The 14791-nt window shown below is 41.3% G+C and overlaps 1 protein-coding gene across 1 annotated transcript in view; it reads left to right on the top strand.

Moving 5' to 3' along the window:
- VAV3 (vav guanine nucleotide exchange factor 3) overlaps positions 1–14791 on the top strand; it is a 334983-nt gene that overhangs the window by 72293 nt on the left and 247899 nt on the right. The window contains exon 2 of the mRNA XM_010945807.3: positions 8240–8356. Within this exon, the coding sequence (XP_010944109.2) occupies positions 8240–8356 (117 nt within the window). The remainder of the gene's footprint in view (positions 1–8239; positions 8357–14791) is intronic.

Genomic DNA, 14791 nt, shown 5'->3' with positions numbered 1-14791 from the left:
TCTAAATTCCTGCCAAGGGAGAGGCGTATGGTGCTCCCTGTGAGGACGAGAGCTTTTGAGAGCAGCAGAGTGTGTGTGTGTGTGTGTGTGTGATGGTGACAGCTGGCCAGGGACCCTGAACATCAGTTAGCAGAATATACACCAGAGGCTGGCAACACAGATGCTGCTTATGAACCTAACTGCTTAATAATTTAAAGTCCTTATTTTATTTATAATTATTAGCATAACTAACTACTAAGAAGGTTTTTGAGGTAATTTGATAACAAAGATAGACTGATGTACTAACATGTAAGTAAGAGGATACGATGGCAATTTAATGTAAAATTTCAGTATGAGCTCGCTGGCTACTAAGGAGTATTATTTTTTTATACAGATACACTGCATCATCATTCATCCATCAATTTATTCAAAAATGTGTCCATTATCAAAGCTGTGGGGATGCATAGATGAAATACAGGCAGTCTCGACTCTCAAAAATGTTTATTTCATGTAGCAGTAGTTGGGCAAACAGATGTAGTCAAGATAGTTTTATCATAGGTGTGAGCCACGTACTCTGGAGTAAGTTGAGTGGGTTTTTACAACGTAGACCTACACTTGTAAGCTTAGTTACATACACAAAATCCATAAAAGCACTTTATCATTGGAGAAAATGAAAAAAACTAACTTTAAATGTTTTTAAATTATTATATTTTTGATTAAGTAATTAACTTTTTATCATCTAAAAATGAGTTGCAGCTTGGACAGAAATCAGAATGGAATTATTGGCTTTTAGTTACTCAGAATAGGGGAGTTTTAGTGTAGTGATTTGAGCACAGAATTGGAGCTAAGAAACAGCCTTTCTGCATTTCTGGCCTTATTCCCTCAATGTCCTTTAGAGTCTTCACTTATTTATAATAATAGGACCAAGAGGGAAAGCGAAGATATTGTGCAGTCCTGAATTGATGCTGAGTGTAACATAATTATTTTATAATTATTCAGAAGGCATCTGTAGATATGATTTCTTCATAGAACAGTGGTGCTCTGCTGGGACCCAGTGACTTACAAGGGAAAGGGACAAATGAGGTCCCCACCCTGTACAAATAAAAATTATCCATCGTTTCTTTTTTTTTTAAAAAATTTTTGTCCCAAAAGATGTAAGATTTAGCTGACCTAATTTTAAAAGTCAGATGGAGAGGGGAGGGGGCAAGATACGGTGAAAGGGGCAGAAGTAGAAAACCCCAGGAAGGGAGAAACTTGATTTACTCATTTTTCCCTTCCGTGCCTTCCTGCCTGCTAGTTCCACGGAGGACGACTGCCCTTTGGAGAGGGCTGGGGAGGAGTCTGAATGGCAGGGTACTCCGGAGACTTAATGAAGTCTGGGCCGAGGCTCAGCTGAGAAGGAAAGCTCTTCTTACACCTTAATATTTGTAGGTGGGCTTCGTCGAGTGGTCTCTGCTGTGCTTTTCAGCACTTGTCAATCAGCCTGTTAATGGTCACTGATAATTTGAATGATGCCAGACTCTCAAATTCAGAGTCTTTCCTTCAAATGGGATAATGAGTGTCCCACCCAGAAGTGGGACCCCTGAAGACTTCCTTCTTTATCTAACAGCCTAGCTGTTGGCAGTCCTTGTGAAGAAAGATTGCAGTAAGTCAGCCAGCCTCCGTGGCTGCGAAGCTGGATTAGAAATCGTTGACCTTGCCACAAGATACCATTTCTCAGTTGGGATTGAAATAGCTCATTTCACAATGAGCTGTGGAGGTTTTTCCTGTTACATAGCCTTGGTTAACGCGAGTCCATTATTGCTAACGGTTTTAGAGAAGTACGTTTATTCTTTCAAATAAGAAAAGGGAAGTGATGCTATTTGCATTCATGTCATTAGAAAAGTCAAAATGGTTTCTACACACACGGAGGAAAAGGAAACCATACCCTTTATAAAAGGATTAGAGGGAACAAGAGTCTTTCAGCCTCGTAGAGTGAACTTGAGCAGCCCGACTTTTACACGTTTCCTTTCTGTAATGTCAGGATCCTTAGCGTTGAAGTGGTCACAATGAAGAGGCCGCACCTTGAAAAGCCACTTAGCTTTGTCTGTTGTGATAGCTGTCTTGAAACTTTTTGTAATCCAGAGAGCTCTGGCCTGATGTATAAATTTTAAAGTGTCTTAGACCTTGATGGTGTCCAATTTCCTTCTTTGAAGGTTATCTGCATCTATATTGAGTGCTTTTCTAACATTTTAATTCTTCAGCCTGTAATAAGTGAGCAAGCTGTTTATGTATTTTGGAAGGGGCAGAGAGGGCAAGCACGATGGCTGAAGACTGGAGTCTGTGTTACTAGAATGTGTCACTTGTCACTGGCTAGACCTGAGGGAGAGGCTATGTCGTACCTCATCACGGGGCCTTTCCACATGAAGACAAAAATTAACTCAATGTGTGGCCCCTTTTCACAGACCCTGTTTTCTCTGACTTGCTAAGTTACCATTTTCAGGGGATGCTCCCATGGTCCATGCGTGCCCAAGATGGAGCTGTGGGTGTGCTGCTTAATTCTTTTCTCTCCCACTCTTCCCACCTCGCCCATATTCAGTCAGTCACTGGGTATTTCTGTGTTACGTCCTTGAGTTTTTTCCTTTTCTCCTTCTTCCATCCTCGTAAAAGTCAACATTTTTTTCTTTTAATGGATATGACAGCATCCTATTCTTACTTACTCTGCATGATCTCCCTAATAAAGAGAAAAAGACAGTTAATTCTACACACTGCACAGTGGAGCAGGTGTAACGTGGTAGCTGAGGAGATCAGCTCTGTAGCCAGGATCCTGGATTTGAATTATGACTCCATTACTTTGGCAAATGCAGTTACATAAACTTGGATAAATGGCTAAGCTTCATTCTGTATGAAAAAGAAAACCAATCTTTCCTGATTGTGCTGTTACGAGGATTGAATGACATAAACATTTAGTATAGTGCTTGGTACATAGCAAGCACTAAAAAATTACTACAACAGTAGTCAGAAAATGCTAAAGTGAGTATTTCACTCTCTAACTTAAAACCCTTTAACCTAACGTTTCTTCTAGGATAAAGCCCACATCCTTTGGCTTTGGGTAGGTCCCAGCTCCCCTGTCCAGCCCTGCTCTCACTGCTCCCCCAGAGCGTTGGGTCCGTTCTGAACCACGTCCACTGCCCCAGTAGTCCGTTCTTCGTCTCGTCTTGTCCTCATGTGCCTACTGGGCTGATTACCTGGGATGGCCTCGCACCGAGTCTGGCAGTTTCCTCCCCCTTTCCTGAACATCAACCACTCCTCCTTCTGTGGCTGACTCCTGCCCAACCTTCAGGGTCCCATCTATTCCTTACTCCGGAGGGCTGTCTCTGAGACTCCAGGGCTCTTGAGGAACCTGAGTGCCTTCCTCATAGCAGTTGCCACATCATTGTGTTCACATGTGTTCACACTGTGTTCTGTATGCTCTGCCTGACTAGGATATCCCTTTTGAGAGCAGAGTTTGGGCCGTATTTGCTTTTTTAAATGCTCAGTTCTTGGCAGTTTTATCCACTTAACATGTGTTTAATAAGTTAATAACTCAGTACTCAATGAGGGGATGTTTTATGAAGTTTTATGATGCCTGGTATATAACAGTTACCTTGTTAATACTTGTTAAATGAGAAAATGCTATTTAGACCATTTTTTTATATCCTTGATTTTGGTAACCATCATGTGTGGATATATTTAATATTTTAAAAATCCTAAAGTTATTCAATTCTTATTTCTAAAATCCTAATCCCAAATTCTAAAAAAAAAAATCTTAAAGTTGTCTCTTATGAAGAAACTAGATGATTTAGCAAAGCTGTATAATTTTTGGTCAGACGTAAGTTATGCTTATGAAATAATGAGATGTATATTGTTTTTGAGAGTCATAAACCAGGTCTGAAGGAGGAATGTTGTAAGCTACTGCAGGTGATACAAAGGACTGTCAGATGGCTGTAACCTTTAAGAATTTAGACTTGCACTGAAATAATACGGTGTCCAAACACCAGTAATATCTCTAGGCATAAAACAAACTCGTGTTCATCAGTCTTCAGTGAGCTCAAGTTCTCTCTTTCTTAGCAGAGTGGGATAAGGTTTGGATTATTAGGCATTCTGCAAAGAAAGTGACAGGATTTTCTGAGAAGTTCATCAGTTAAGCCATTTGCATTAACTATTTTTGCATTAACTGTTTCTGTTGCAAGTGATGGATTGCTTAAGTGAAGGGTGGAGTTACTGGTTCTGTTGATTTAACTGGCTCATGTAATCTGGGAGCAGCCTGGTGCTCAGACTTTGGTTTCTAAATACCGTTTATCATATAAATTGAAACGGAACTGTTTGGACAAAAGGCTGATTATAGAACTTGAGCAGAGAGAAGGAAAAAAAAAAGGTGGGGTGAGGGCAGCGGAAGCTCTTCTTTTGGTAAGAATGCCAGCTAGTAAATATGGAAGGAATGATAGAATATACTGCAGCCCTGAAAGGAACAATTGAAGCAAGGGTTATCAGTGGAGGCAAAATCCATGAAGTTATTGGGAAATGGGACAGCCACATGGTAACAAATTATCATCCCCAGGCTTTGCTGATGTAAAGGGGAACATGTCCCTTTACAATAGAGAGATGTGGCAATAACCATCTTAACCAGGTGATCAAGCTTACTGTCATTAGTAATGGGATAATCTAACATTTTGTGCCTTCTGGCATGATGTGATAGGAAGTTCACAGTATAAAGTATTTTTGCTCTTTTCTGTTTAACTTCTATCTAGACTTAGCTTTGGTTCATAGGAAATACAAGTAATGGAGGAACATTAGTAATACCAGGAAGAACTAATCAGACAAATGCAGAATGTGGGACATTCTATAAAATACCCAGGTCTAGACTCTTCAAAAAGTCGGTGTCATTTAAAAAAAAAAAAAAAGGCAGCAGTATTTTTAGATTAAAAGAAATTGCAAAGATCAAGCAACCAAATGTAATGGGTGAAACTGAATTGGATCCTCGATTGGGTGGGGCAGGGGATAGTGGAAAAGATGCTGGGTAGGCAATCAAGGAAATTTGAGTATGGGATGGATATTAGATAATATAGAATTACTGTTAATTTTCTCGGGTGTGTTAGCAGTATTGTGGGCATATAGGAAAATATCCTTATTCTTAGGAGATGCCTGTTGAGTTATTGGGGAGTGGAGTGCCACGATGTCTGCAGCTTACTTCCCCGTGCTCCAGCAAAATTTTTTATAAATAAATAGAGAGATGGTTGGCACACAAAAGCACATACAGTAGTAAGTTACAGTTGTTGAGTAAATGGAGTGTATGTGGTACTATTCTCCCAACTCTTTTTTTTTTTGGTTGGAAATTTTCTTTTAAATAAAAGAAACTGGAAAAAGAAAGTTGAACATGAGGAAAACAAAGCAAAAGTCTTGGCGTGGGCAGGCCCAGGGCTTCTGGAATGATATCAGGGCCCCCTTCCTCCATGCCTTATCTCTGTTCCTGGACTTGGTTCAAGCCATCAAGGGAAGTGTGATCCTAGGGTTATTAGCCAAACTTGGGGTAACGATGAAAATCTCCAGCTACGATTCACAGAGAAGCCTGGGGCAGAACCTGTCTTACCCATTTTTAGCATTCCCAGTAGGCAGTCAGAAGCTGTTGACTGAAAAAACACACCAATAAAGGGGTGACCAAACTTGTTGATTGTCTGGAAATGTGAGAGCGCACCAGCGATGTTTTTCAAATCCAGTAAATATTTGTGGAATTAATTGAATAGAGTTGAATTAGTTAAGGGGGCAAATAAGGTTAAGATTTATTCCAGAAGTAAGGGGATGGCCTGTTTTTCAGTCTTCTCTTGAATACATGTAATAGTGACTACATTTCATATATATATATATGTTTTAACTTTCAGTAATAAAACTTTTCTGAATTGGTGATCAGAGCCCTTGAATGGAAGTCTACTGTAGCTTTTCCTGTATGGGGGGATAATTTGAGTTTGGTGCAAGATCTTATGTGCAATTATGCTTTGTTCCTTGGTGAGCTATGAGTTGGGCACTTAATTATGTAAAAAATATTGCAAGAGAGCCGTTGCATAATCCCCAAGAGAGTAATTATTGTCTATCTTGGCAGAATGCAAGGCTTTTAATCTGTAAATAAGCAATTCTATGTGAAAGAGCTCCACGCAGAGTGGTTCTGCGTCGTAAAGTTCTCTTATGAATTTTTTAAAGTGAAAGCAGTAACTCCATGTGCGATTGGCTGCTGCCTTTGTGCTTCAAAGGGTTTATGATGCTTCCCCTGTGGTTTTAATCCCTCCTGAAATATTTAAGCCTCCAAGAATGATTCCTGTAAAGGGTAAAACTGTGTCTGAGTTAAGCCCATGAAAAATCTGAATGTTCCCAAAGCAGAGGAAGTAAAATGTGCTTTCTGCAAATTAAAAAACAAACCAAGATGGAAAACAAAACAACAAAGTAAAATGTTGATGGTGCTTTAGAAAAAAAAGAAGATGGAATAAATAGCTAATTGGTTTCTCACTTATTAGAGGTTAATAATTTTATTTTTATGTGTGCCATTGTAGCTAATACTTCTGAAATTCTCTGTCAGAACATGTGTGTACTTTGCTTAGGTGGCTCTATGTCTTAGATACTGAAAGTCAATTCTGTTGGTTAAGTTATAATGTCTGCCTTCCCTCTTAACCCTTTAGTGTCAATGAGCTGAGCGTGTTCTTCTCCAAGGTCAGCTTCTCCGCCTGAGCACCAGACCCTTCCCCTTTGCCTACTCAAGAACTTTAAGTGACTGTCCCTCTTCCTTGCATGACCATCTTTCTCTCTATCAAGTAATTCCCGTCAGAACAGGAACGTGTTGTAACAGCCTCCCTTGTTAAAAAACTCTCTCTCTGATTACCTCCTCAAGCCTCTTGCAGCAAAACTCCTAAGAGTCTATATTCTACTTGACTTTCTCTCTTCCCGTGGTCCCCTGAAGCCGCTCCACGCAGCCTTTGGGCCCCAACCCCATCTTCCACATGGAATCTGCTTTTGTCGAGGTGCACCCATGACCTTCACATGGCCAGATTCCACGGACAGCACTTGGCCACTGTCTTATTTGAGCAGCAGCAGCAGCTGTCACAGCTTATCACTCCTTCTTCCTAGAAATACCTTCTTTACGTGGCTTCAGGGAAAACCTGTTCCCCTGGTTGGTCTCCTTCTGCCCTGGTCCCTCTTTTCTCAACCTCTTTGTGGGCTCCTCCTCTTTTCCTGATCTAAGAGTATCTGGCTCCAGGTCCTCTCCTCCTCTCTCCCTCTCCCAAACAATGTCATAGTTTAAAATGTTTTGTATACCCTGAAGACCCTGAAATTTAAGTCTAGAGAACAGGCTTATATCCAGTTGTCTGCTGCCCTGTGTCCCATTGGATGATGGGGCATCTCAAATTTAACAGGGTCACAATTGAACGCCTGGTCTTCCCAGGGTTGTCTCTCATCTAGGTTACTGTACGAGCCTCCTGTCTGGTTCTCCTGCCTCCGTCCATGCTCCTGCCCCTTTCCATCTAGAGTCGGGAGAGCAGCCTGAAAGACCCTTTTAAAACATGGGATGATAACCCGACTCCATGCCAAGTCCTCCAGTGACTTCCCATCTCAGTCAGAGCAAAAGCCTGTCCTACAGGGTTCTTTGTCATCTGACCTGATTACCTTTCTGGCTCACCTCCTACCTTTCTCCTTGTCACCCGCTCTGCTCTGGCCGCATGGTCCCGTCCTCAGACACTTCTGCTAGAGACCCCGGCATGGGGTGCTGCTTTCAGCTGAGTGGTTGGTCCTGTAACTCTGCATGGCTTGCTCCTTCACCACCTTCGAATCTCTGCTTATCCGTCCTCGTCTCACCGGCACCTTCTCTCACCATCCCATTGGAGTCCCTCTGCTGCACGCCCACCGGCCCTCTGGACCCCTCCTCCTGGCTTCATTGTTCTCTGTTGTACTGATCACCATGTGAAAATGAAAACATGTCCTTGTTTGTTTTGGTTGCTGAGTTTGTTCTCGTCTGCCTCCTCTTAGGAGAACGTGAGTGTCTCGAGGGCCAGCTTTCGTCTGCCTTGTTCACAGCTGCGTCGCCGGTTCTGGGGCGGGAGTGGGTCATCAGTGCGGGAAAGTTGAAGGAGTCATGGAAAACAGCCTCCAGAGCGGGTGGGCTCTTCCTCGTCATCTTCCCGGCACTGCGGGTGTGACAGAGGACAGGTAGCGTTCAGAAGGAGTCACCGTGTACTAACAGCTGTTTCCCATTCCTCAGTTTCTCTGTTTGAAGAACATAAGGACATTCCTCACGGCCTGTTGCGAGACATTTGGAATGAGAAAGAGTGAACTCTTCGAGGCGTTTGACCTGTTTGATGTTCGTGATTTTGGAAAGGTAATTACATTTTCTTTTTTATGTATTTTAAGTGGAGAACATTTTTATCAAATACTGTTGTTTCCTATACTGAAGTGGACATGTGACTCAGGTGGCCTCAGTGTCAGTATTATGTAGTTATTACATTTTACGTATGAGTGGCTTGGCCAAAAAAAACCCCCCAAAAACCCCCCAAAAAACCAATATCAACAAACGTCCACATGAGATTAGAATGTTTATTTTTTTAATTTAAAGCAGTATAAGGGGACTCTTTTATCCAGAATTAACTTCTCCTGTTAGTTATGTCGGAGGGCAGGACTACTGTTTTTCATCTTTTAGAGTTTGTTGGGCTGACATGTCTGAGGACCAGTATTCCTTCCCTCCCCTCCAGTCCTCTCCATACCTTAAAGGCATCTAATTTTTGGAAGCTGAGAATGTTCTGTTGCCTCTTCTGACACTTGGGTGGGTGACTTGCAGAAGCCATGAATCACTGGAATGTTTGAGACTGTTGAACAAACCCTGCTGCTTAGATTTCAGGAGACACGTGTTAGATTGTTGGATGTCAGTGATACTTGTCACATGTAAATTGTTTCAGTGTTTGCTCTTATTGTATGTACAACAAATACTTGTGTATAATAGAGTGACATCTTTTCAAAAGGATGGAAAGGAAAGGATAGAAATCATCTTTTCAAAAGTTACATTCATTTGTTTTGGAGTGATTAGGCGTGAAGCTAACCTTCTTGTGTCTAACAAGCCGTAAAAGAGTCAGGCAGTCAGGGAGCCCCTGCTGAAACAATCGTAGTACGAAAATAAGTGCCTGGGAAGGGAACCTAAAAGATACTGAGAAGTTTCTCTTACTCTTGCCATTCAGGTGCTAGTATCTTATCAAAAGGCTGTTTGAGACGACATTTTATTTGATCTAAGATGTAATATTCTGAGTATAAACTAAAAACCAAGCAATGGATTGATTCGCTTGCAATAGGAATAGATAGCACAAGCCTGAAATTCAATGCTGAAATGCACGAAGTATGGGGAAGCCACCCTGCCCAGGAAGAGGGAAGGAACCGTGGATTCTCTCTTGGTCTCTTTGTGGTCTTCTGGACATCAGCAGTCTTCTCTGTCATCAGACCACCTGCCCTCCTGGAGGTCTGTACAAAAGGAAATGAGTGTAAGAACATGGTTTCTAAGATTCCTCTTTTCTCTGGCAAGCTGTGATTTAACTGTCCTGAGGTCTAAAAAGGTGATGGAGGGTAGCATATGATATTAATCACACGGAACTGAAAATCAAACCTCCCCATAAGGAGGTGATGACACATTTGTCTGTGCCATGAAGTGAAGCCACAAAGACAAAGAGGAATCAAATAGAATCCCAGGTGAAGTGGACAGTCCTCCAAGCCATTAACCCGGAAAAACGCCTTAACGGCTTATAAAAATATCTTTTTCTATTCTTTGACCTTTCCTCCTACTTTTTTAAAAGAAAATCTTTTCCAATTTTCCTTTCTTTCCTCCCCTTTTTTTGGGTTGGGGGGGATGAAAAATGAGAGGAAAGTCTTGACTTCTTAAAGCTTTTCGAAGAGCTTTTCATTTTTCATTCTAATTTGTGCCAAATGGTGTTGACAGAGACTGGGAAATCATAACAAATGTTTAGAAATGCATGGCTTTGTTTTAGTGGAAGAACATTGCATGCTGGATTGATGAGGCAATGGAAGCCTTGTAGGGAGTTGAGGTTATAGAAAGTTGAATGTAAAGGAATAAACTGTATGCTTCTCAAGGGTAATTATATTTCTGGCTCCTTAAAATATTTTGGCAGTGTGAAGTCTGAAACAGAATTAAGCTTGGGATTGTGGGATAAAATACAGAATTTGATCCTGTATTTACCACTTTAAGATCACATACTTTTTTTTTTTTTTTTTTTTGCTACTGCCAAGATTGGTGCAGCTATCTCTTCAGAACTGTATTTGACCTAAATAAACCACTGAAAATTAAAGAATATAAGGTGGTGTTCCATAAGTTACAAGTACTACTACTGTTGAACATTGTCACTCTAAGCAAGGTCACCAGTAACCACCGCTGACTGAGCACTTCTGATGTAGCAGATATCTTTTCAATCTTCACATGTGTATTTTTTAATCCTCATAACATTTTCTAGTATTTTCCTCATTATACAGATGAGCAGATCTGTGCCTGAAATCACATATCTGGTAGAGACTGAAACAGTGGTTTGACCCCAGACCTGACTGGTTCTCCAGTGCTTCGCAGTAGAGCGAGCATCCACATAGCTGGTACCATTTACCAGCATGGTCCTAAGCGCTTTGCAAGTATAGACTCAGTTCTCACATCAGTCCCACCATGTTGGTACTATTGTCCCCATTTACAGGTCCTAGATGGTAAGTGATAGAACTTGGATGATTCCTGTAGTTTAAATTTTTAAAGTTAAAAAATGTAAATAGAGTGTTAACTTTGAGACAGAGTCATTTCTGGTATTGTGAATATAAATTTTAACAGTCTGTGGACAGATTAGTTTGTTTCTCTCCATTCCTTGAGATTTAGTTAAATTTTCAATTAACTTTCACATGAAAAATATTTCTCTCTGTGTGCTGCCTGCCTGCCTTAGTTCATACAGATGGTGAATCTAGGATCCATATATATGTGGCGCCTTTTCATCTAGGAATATATTAATTGCAGTAACAGTGTCTAATGTTTTTATGGCATTTTGAAGCTTTGAGAGTGTTTCAGATCACTGACTTCATTTGATTCTCATAATCGTCTTGTGAAGGAAGGAAGCAAGTGTTCCTGATTTTCAGATGAGGAAGGTGGTGGGGAAACTAAATGGTGACTTCAAGATCTTCTTACCTGGGGACAGAGCAGGATCTGGAGATCAGGGCTTCTGACTTCCCAGCCCTCTGCTTGTCTTGTCTGCTGCCTATGTTTTGGGTCTTGCTCCTGTGTGGGTGCTCAGGGAAAAGGATGAACTCATAGGAGAAAAACCAAAGGAATATATGGAATTTAAAAGCACAAGTGATCTTGGAGTCTAATGACACTTCTTTTATCTTTAGAAAGAGGGGGAAGATTTGGAATACTGTGTGAGTCAGATTTAGGGTACTGCATGTGTTAATCAACACAAATGATGATAATTTTTCTTTTAATTTATAAGATGGTGAAGAGCACACACTTTGGGTCCTCTAGAAGGGCTTCTGATCATTCTGCCTTTTGACGTGACCTTTAATTTGTAGTATTGAGCTCTTTACTCACTGTTTTTACGAGTTTGAATTGAAATGAATACACTGTGTCAACAAAAATTAAACTGGTTCTGAACACTTTCTATGCTTTGATTGAAAAACAGATTGCACAGGAAGGGGGAATGCGTTTAGTAACTTGAACTCATTTAGGAGTCCAGCAGAGAGGTTAACTATGACCCTCATTCTCAGGATTGTTATGTACAGTTGGCCTTTGAACAACAGGGGTTTGAACAGCGTGTGGGCACTTACAGAGGGTTTTTTTTTTTTTTTTTTTACAATAAGCACACGGTCTGTGGTTGGTTGAACCGGCAGACACAGAGCTGCAGATATGGAGGAACCGTGTAGGTGGAAGGCCAGCTGTACATTATTCATGGATTTTTGACTGCAGGGAGGTTTTGTGCCCCCAACATCTCCTGCCCTGCATTGTTCAGGGGTCAGCGATCCTGAACAAGGGTCCTGCCAGAGGTGGCGTGCTGACACCCTGGCCTGAGCGCGCTGAGTCTTCTCCCTGCTCTGAGGTGGGAGGGGCTGGGGTGCCCTTTGAAGAAACCTTACCACTTTTCACTGCCTTTGGGTTTATGTTTTTGTGTAATTCTGAAAAATCATTTACTTTCTTGCTTTTCCAAAAGATGGGTCCTTTTCTGGTTTTCTAGTAACAATAATGTTAAAAACTAAAATCCAGTTTGTTGATTTCCTTGCTTGAGAAATGTAATTAAAAAAAAAATCTTTTCCCCAGGAATATTAGCAATTATTAATTATATTACTTTTTACCTTGCAACAGGATCAGTAGTTTGCTCACTTCCATTCTGCCTGTAAAGAATTGTCAATTTCTGTCAGTTGAGATTGTCATTTTCTGATTAATGCGCCTGCTGTTTGGAAACATTTCCTACTGAGCTGTCTGTTGGCATGTTTCCAGTGTGCAGAAACACATGGGATTTTTCTTTAATGGGACCATTTCTGGTTAGTAACAGAAATCAGGCTGCTGCTGCTGTCCAGATGAGTGATGAAGTCAGTTCCTTCCCCTGGCGGCTGGGAGTGGGTGAGGGCCCGCTCCCCACTACCCACGACTTCACGTCTATTGTTTCAAGTGTTGTAAAGCACCTGGTGAGTGTGAAGGGCTATGTTTTCTTGAATTAAAGAGAATTACACCTGGCCAAAGGTAATTTAGCTGATGTTAGCAGCAGTAGGGTAGTTTCTATGTGTTAAGGTTCAGGGCAGGCACTGTCCAAAGAAATTCAGGGCATTGGCTTAGTGGTGAGTCAGGGATTCAGGTAAGAACATTACTGAGAAGAGGCAGTGTTGTGTTTTGGTTAAGAACATGGTTTCTGAGTTGCATCTCAGTTTGAATTACAGTTATCTTCCCTACTAGCATGTGATCTTGGGTGAGATACTTAACCTCTTTGAACTTCAGTTTCCTTATCTGTAAACTGAGGTTAGGGGAGAAATGAAATGATGTATGTAAAGTGCTTAAAGAGTGTGAGAGTATCCAGGTCCAAACTGCGTGACACTTGGTAAATGTAGCTGTTATTACTCATTATAAGTTTCATTTATGGTGTTAATGGGCTTCGGATTCAGTGGTAAACATAGGGGTTGAATGTTGAATTGAGTGTAAGAGCTAATGATATTGGCAGAGCAAGATTAGGAAATAAACTTTGTTCTTTCTCATGTGGTATACTATTGATCTATTTTATCCTGCACAGCCATCTTTCTCCTTCTTGTTGTGGCCTTGGGTCTCCTTTGAGGAGCCACCCTTTTTCCTTTTCCCTTTTCTAATCTTATAGTTTGGGTAGTTCAATCAATCAGAGTATCCCATCTCTTTGGCCATAGTGATGAGTTTGGGGACGGGACCTGCCACCGAGTTAGGACGTATTTGATGCATTGAGATATTTGCAGAGACAGTTTTGTTTCACCCTCTTCCTGCTGTGGAAGTGTGTGGGTATGAGGCTTGGAGGAGCTTCAGCCATCTGGGAACCACATGGAGTTTCAAAACGGACCCAGTTCAGAGGGAACAAAGCTGAGGAGGATCCCAGGGGCACCATGTGAGGCTGGAATCAAGCTGTGCCCAAAGCCAAGTACGTATATCTGTGGGTTTTTCTGTGACATAAGCCAGTACAATCTCCCTTTTTTTCTTCCCTAGGCCAGTTTTCCTCAGTTCTTTCAACCAGAAGTGAGAGAAATCAAAGTGATGCACCTGGTTTTGTCCATCACATTTCATTTGTGTTGATAGGTTAACCTTTCTTCTGTACCAAAGTTCCACACAACTTGGAGGCCATTCTGTAGTGTCTGCATCTTCTGTCATATAGAGAAGAGGAGTTATGCCAAGAGTCCTCGAACATCTGCTTTGTAGCATGTAAATAACTACATGGAATGAGGTCCCGGCTTCGTGGCAAGTGCTTTCTCTTCTTTACCATTGACCCACAGAGCATCTTGGACACTCTTCAGGTTTAGAGGAGGCTCTGAGTCATCAGACATCCTTCCGATGTTTGTCTGTGCTCCACAGGGTCCAGAAAATGGGCATGCATGCCTCTTCAGATGAGAACTCACTGCCTCCTGAGGCCCCCGGCTAAGTCTTTATATTTGGATCATACAGAATGATTTGAGGATGACCTTAAAACTTCAGGGTGAAAAAGACTTACAGAGGCCTCTGACTCCTTCACTTGGAAATGAATAAGGCTTAGAGATAATTAATGACTTGAAAAAAAGTGTCCCAGAAGTCACAACCCTGTAGGATTCTGTGACCACTGAGTTGTCACTTCTTCCCCCTAATCCTCAGTTTCCTCGTCTATAAATGGGATAATTTCTACCATACAGAGTCATAAAAACTAGGGTTAATTGATGTAAAATGCCTGGCATGCTGCTCAATAAATGATCAGTTGAATGAATTTAGATCCAGTCTGGAACCAATAGTTTGGATAGATACGGGTCATTCAGAGTTCTGAATGTAGCTATGTGTAAAAGCAAAGTGATGATTTCAGTGGCCTTTTTTGAAACTCAGTTTATTTGATTCTTTCTGGCTCAGATTATTTAGAAAATTATAATACACACACGTGTGGTTATTTATGCCTATGTTCTAGGATTTTGTGCTATGAGTGTTCTGTGTGTGCGCGCGCGTGCAGACTTCGTTGAGGGATCTGCAGTGATGCTTTCACGGAAGCTGGTTGATGCCTTAACACTCAGCAAATATATTTTTTTTTTCCTGTGATATAAACCACGTTAG

Source organism: Camelus bactrianus, chromosome 9, assembly GCF_048773025.1.
Source record: "Camelus bactrianus isolate YW-2024 breed Bactrian camel chromosome 9, ASM4877302v1, whole genome shotgun sequence".
NCBI lineage: Eukaryota > Metazoa > Chordata > Mammalia > Artiodactyla > Camelidae > Camelus > Camelus bactrianus.
The sequence above is the reverse complement of the archived record's forward strand: the minus strand, read 5'-3'. Positions and strand labels throughout refer to the sequence as shown.